At 61.7% G+C, this 5743-nt stretch overlaps 1 protein-coding gene across 1 annotated transcript in view; it reads right to left on the bottom strand.

Annotated features, from left to right (window-relative positions):
• Positions 1 to 4422: 4422 nt before the first annotated feature.
• Positions 4423 to 5743, bottom strand: part of PARP3 (poly(ADP-ribose) polymerase family member 3) — a 6053-nt gene continuing 4732 nt past the window's right edge. Inside the window, exons 9-10 of the mRNA XM_004715256.2 lie at positions 5028 to 5364; positions 4423 to 4626 (exon numbers count right to left, since the gene is read on the bottom strand). Coding sequence (XP_004715313.1) covers positions 4457 to 4626; positions 5028 to 5364 — 507 coding nt within the window. The 3' untranslated portion in view covers positions 4423 to 4456. The remainder of the gene's footprint in view (positions 4627 to 5027; positions 5365 to 5743) is intronic.

Below are 5743 nucleotides of genomic sequence, written 5' to 3'. Positions count from 1 at the left end.
TGGTGTCAGTCTGAGCCTGTGCTACCTGTCCTGGTGGCAGAAGGGCTCCCCGCCTGCTCTCCTCCCGCATCCTGGTCAGCCTCTGTCTGAGCCCAAATGGAAGTGCTGGTGACACCCGGGCTGGAAGGAGAAGACCCTAGTACACCCTGGCCCCCAGCAGGGCTGATCCAGGGAGAGGGGAGGCGGGGACAGGTGAAAGAGAAGACACACAGGAGGTGCAGAGTAGTGGCTTTAGGATAGTGCACGGGGCAGGTGAGTGGAGACTTTGGGGCGCACCTGCTGGCTTCTAAGAGTACACTTCCTCTCAGAAACATTTCTTGGTTCCTTCCTTTCCCCAAGTCCACATCAAACCCACCAGTGGGTTCAGAACCCAGCCTGACCCCAGCCACCCCACCCATCACCTGGCCCCGTCTGCACCCTCCTCACCCCTGCCAGGCTCCTCCCTGCTCCCGCACCTCAGCCTGTTGGCAGCACTCTTCCCAGGAAGCTGTGCTCCCCAAGCTCCTCGGCCAGTGTGGTGTGCAGCCAGGGGCACTTACCAGCAGAAGACTGGGGGGGGGCCAGGGGACTCCCCCCTCCCCCGGCGAGGGCCTCTCTCCACGTGGTTCTGACTTCTGCACCCAGGCCTCCCGATGGCCTGACACCATCCCTTCCTTCAAACTCCTCCCCTCTAGAGGACCGGCTGGACCCTGACTGACGGACAGCACATGCTACTGCCCACCCTCCATGCAGCAGCCCCTGAAGTGCATCCCTCTGGAACCAACTCTCAAGAGCATTCCCCAATCTGGGATCCAATCTTGGCGCCTCTGGGCTGTGTGGCGGCCTCTGCCACCCACCTGTCCTCGCCCCACCCTCTGACCTCAGCTCCTCCCTCTTCCCTTCCAGACTCAGCAGTCACAGTGCTGCCCACATGCCAAACCCAGCTGCCCCTTGGGGCTTTCTGAACTGGTGGTTCCTCCTGCCACAGCAACACCCCTCCCCGCCAGGTGGTTGAACTGGGGCCTCTGCTCAAGAGGGGCCTTCCGGAAGCTTCTCCTGTAGACCTATTCCACCCATCCATCACTCCCACCCTTCTGCCCGGGAGGGAGTGTCTGTGCTCCCTGCCTGAGAGGACACTTCATACTTGTGCGCTATGTTCAGAACCCCCGTTACTGGAAGGGGAGCCCCACCAGAGCAGGGCCTTGGTCTCTTGCTCCTGCCTGTGCCCCAGCACCCCCACGGGCACACAGACGGTATCTGGACAGACCTTCAGGCTTAACTCATCTGGAGCTGAGGTCAGAAGAGTCTTGGTCCAAGTCTCCATCCTTCAGATGAGGAGAATGGGTCGAGAGAAGGCATGTTGACCAGATCACCCAGCCGGGCGATATCAGGGACCCAGGAAGTCTGCTTCCTACACTCAAGTCAAACCAAACCCATTGCTACACATAGTGGCCCTCCAGGACCGGGTCGGACAGCCCTCTGTCCTTGGAGTGGCTGGTGGGCGCAGCCCTCTGACTTTACGGGTCATCCTTCGACAAGCATTTTAACCACTGCACCACCAGAGACTTTAATCTCTGCTTCCAGGAACCCCGCCCAGCGGCAGAGCCCCCGTGGGTGGAGCCACAGTTTGCAGGTGGGCAATTGTCTCTCGGAGGAGGAGCTGCATTTTGTGAGACTTGGGTCAGAGAGAGGAGGGCTGACCCCCTGGCTGTCCTCTCCCCCCTGCCCAGCCAGGCCTTGCCGCAGGAAATGGCTTTGAGATTAGGATCCAAGATCGATCGAGTGATCGATTGAGTGGTGGGCTCCTTGCTCGGGGTCTCTTTTAGCAAAGAGAGCGAAGAACTTCCTACCCACACTCACTGCCATTGAGTGGGATCCGACTCACAGCCCTGCAGGACAGGGCAGGATTGTCCCGTGGGTTTGGGGGCTGTCACTCCTCATGGGAGCAGCAAGCCTGTCTTTCTCCCTCACATACACAGGGGCTGACCCATGAGGAAGCTAGGCTGGTGAATGGAATCAGGAGGGATGGCTTGGTAATTTAGGAAATGAATCACCAATTTCTGGTCAACCACAGATAAGTCCAACATGAAAATGCTCCCTAGCACCCTCTCTGTTCTAACATGCAACAGGTTGAACCAGGGGAGAGTGTGCCCAGGCCCGCACGGGGTGGCGGGCACCGGTGGAGGGCTGACTGCTGAGCGTGCCCGTCTGTAGAGTTCGGACGTTCTCCCAGGTTTGGAACGTGTTACGTGTCAAAGGCAACCAGGAAATCGACGCAGGTGGGCAAAGCTCCTTAAAGGGGAGAATAAGCCGTCCACTGATCTCTACTGCCACCGAGCTGCGAGCTGCCCGGAGGGAATGGAGACAGAGTCCAGGGGGGGCGGGACCCAGCTTACAAGGCGTGGGTGTCACTCTTAGGAAGCTCTCTTTGTGCAGGGCAGGCAAACGCTCGCTGGGTGGGTGCTGATGGAAAGTTCTCATGCTGGACAAGCAAGCAAGAAATACAGCTTGGGGCGGGGTGCGTGGGTGGGGCTGAAAGCACTGCTGCTGGCCTAGAAATGGAGAGACAGGCGTGTGTGTGTGTGTGTGTGTGTGTTGCGATATATGTGTTCTGAGCTCTCTTTGCTAAAAGGACTTCAAAGCAGTGCACTATCCAGGAGCAAGGCGTACACCCAGTCTGGATTCTGGATCTTGGGGCCCCCGCTCTTCGGAGAAACGGCTGGTTGCAAGTTTATGCCCACTGAGCCTGGGCATCTTATGCCAGAAGTGAGGGGGCCCCGGGAGCCGGCCGAAGGACCTCCCACTGGCACAGGCCAGGAGGATTTGAAGAGCGAAGTGAAAGAAGACAGTGATGGCTTCTCCCCGCTGGGTAAGACAAGAACCCAGGAAGCCCACCCAGAAGGAAGTCGGCTGAGAGCCCTGGGAAGTGCCAAGAGGGACCCATGACGCTCGAGAACCGCGAGCTACAGCGGCAGTCCCGGAAATGGACTCCAGGCATTGACCTCAGGTAAAGTTGATTCTGACTCACCACGACCACGACCACCGATGGGTGGAGGTGGGTGAGCGAGGGGGTGCCGACACTCCTTAAGTATCTCCCTATTGGTTATGGCTGAATCGCAATGGGGAGGGACCTGGTGAACATCACCCTGATGGGGCGGTGGGAGCTCATCCTTATCACCAAGAACAGCACCTGTCCCTCCCAGACGTGTCCCTGATGTGGTGTTCCTGCCCCCGTGGCAATGCCATGATCTGATGGGGCAGACAGCGAGCGGACCACCCCATGCGGAGAGCTGTCCTACAGAGCGCCTGGCCTGGGGCCTTCAGGGGCCAACACTCAAAGTGACGGAGTGAGGGGAGAGAAAGGGAAAAGGCTTCTGACTGCTCGGCCTTCCAGAAGACCAGGAGCCATGGCAATGACACCCACATATCAGCCTCTGCGGTGTCCCCGTGCACAGGGAGCCTGGACGGGTAACCCGCCTCCCTGCTGGCCTCCTCCCACAGCTGCCTCTGCTTGCAGTTCGTGGGGCTCAGAGCGCCGCACGCTTCTGTTTAGGGCATTTCGATGCAAGACAACAACGGAGGTGTGGACCAAGACGTGAGGGTTGCCTGGCGACGTGTGGGCTGAAGTCGGGTCCCTCGGAGCAAGTCACAAGCCCATGGGTGGCAGCTATGAGTCATCATGGGGCTGGGGGCGGGCAGTTCCCAAATGACAGTTTGGAGTGGATGGTGAGGGTCCCCTCGACAAGCTCAGTTCCTGGGGGTTGTGGGCTGCTTTGATGATGGGCGCAGCACCACCAGGGTAGTCCTGCTCCCTGTGGTGGGTGGCAGCCCGTGTGGGGTCCGCCCTGCAGAGAGACAGGCAGACAGCGGCCAGAGGGTGTGAACATGGAGTTTAATACACCTGGCCGTGAAGGCCAACTTCAACCTCATTCTCAGGTGTAGGGTGTGGATCGGGGGCTGGCCTCCCCTTGGGCTGGGGCCCCTCTAACCACGCACACACGCAGCATTGATCAGACGGCGTCCACTGGGCCCAAGTCCTCACTCTCGAATCTTCGGTCACTTCCTTCCTCGGCAGCTGCACCCAGGCCGCTGCTGCCCAGTGGCATCTGACTCCCAGCCGTCCTGCAGGACCTGGCAGAACTGCCCCCAGCCCCCCGGCTTCTGGGGCTGCCCATCTTCACTGGAACAGACTGCCTCCGCTTTCTCCCAAGGAGCAACTGGGGGTCCAACGTGCTGCCCGCATGGCCGTGGGCCCAACACTTAGGCCTCTGGCCACCCCGGCCACTCCCATTGGCGGAGGAGGGGGTTCGGGGGCGCTGCCTTGCCTAGAGCAAGAGGGATGGGAGGGAGGGTGGGTGGTCACCGGCTGGGAGGCAGGGCGGGTCCTGCAGGAAGGGGTGGGCAGGAAGGTGGGAGAGGAGTGGGGGGTGTGGGGGTGGTGGGGTGGGGGAGTGGGGGGGGTGTGTTTGCCCGTGGCTCAGAGGCGAATCTCCAGCAGGTAGCGCAGGCGGCACTGGCTCTCCTGGTAGACCAGGTACTCGCTCTGGGAGAATCTGGAGTTGCTGAACTTGGGGCAGGGCACTGGCCGGCCCTGCGGCACCGTCACGCGCTGCCCATCCAGCTCCAGCTCTGTGTCCTGGCTTGGATCTGCAGGACACAGCAGGGGCCCTGAGCGGCCTGTGGGTCACTGGCACTGGTCCTTGGCCTTACCAGGGGCAGGGATACGGGGGTGGGGGGTGGGGGGAAGGGAGGAGGGGGCGGCCCTGGGGCGGTGCCACCCACTCTGTTCTCCAGGCCCGCCATAGGGGACTCCCGCCTGCCTGCTCTGACCCCTCCACCTGCTGGCCTTTGTGCAGCCTGGGACACCCCCCCTCGCCCTTCGACACCCAGGCATGACACCTCCTCCGTGAAGCCCTCCTGGATGGCCCAGGATCCCGGGCTTGTTGGCGGATGGACGGTGGCAGGGAAGCCTGCTCCCTGACCTCTGAGGACCACCTGGGTCCCTGACCTCAGCCCCCCGCCCCCCCACCTTAGGTCCGTGCACTCACCAGGCTCCGTGTAGCCCCGGGCAATGACGCTGTGGAACCCTGAGGGTGGCTGTTTCAGGCTGGGGTCGTCGCTGGTGATGTGGTACTCTTGGCCCAGTGCCACCTCACCCAGGAACATGTAGCCAATGCGGTGGGTCCCACAGGACATGCCAGTCACTGGGGGACAGAGAACGGCCCAGAGGTGGGCACGGGGCCTCCCGAGGGACCCTGCGGATTCTCCTGGGTCTCTGATACCCAGCTTTGCCGTCCCAGAAAGCGCTGCCTCAGCCTCAGCCTTCACGACACCCCCTGGCTTAAGGGGCCGTGTTCCCACCTCTCTCTCTCTCTCTCTCTCTCTCTCTCTCTCTCTCTCCTGGCTGCTGTATGGTGTCACCAGGTCTCTCTTCCCCCCACCCCTGCCCCCCGCCCCCACATTCACTCTCCTGAGACCCCCGCCACTCTTCCTCTTCCACCTGCGGGTGGACCCCCCTGGCTGTGGGCAACTGTGGACACCCCTGGGCTTGGATGAGTCCCTGTCCCTAGGGTGGGTGGGCAGCAGGGGTCTCCAGTGATGGGCTTGGTCTAGGGGAGCCACCTCAGCCAGGATATCTGAAACTGGGGGCAGCTGATTTTCCACATGCCCTCTCACGGAGTCCTGCCGCCGGGGGCTGGGCCCCCCACCTGGGCTTCCAGGCCTGCTGGCCTCTCTGGTGCCATTCTACCCGCTGTCCCACAAC

Source organism: Echinops telfairi, unplaced genomic scaffold (genome assembly GCF_000313985.2).
Source record: "Echinops telfairi isolate 266 unplaced genomic scaffold, ASM31398v2 ScPeMD7_7420;HRSCAF=8458, whole genome shotgun sequence".
Classification (NCBI taxonomy): domain Eukaryota; kingdom Metazoa; phylum Chordata; class Mammalia; order Afrosoricida; family Tenrecidae; genus Echinops; species Echinops telfairi.
Note: the sequence above shows the minus strand (reverse complement) of the source record. Positions and strands in the feature narration are given on the sequence as shown.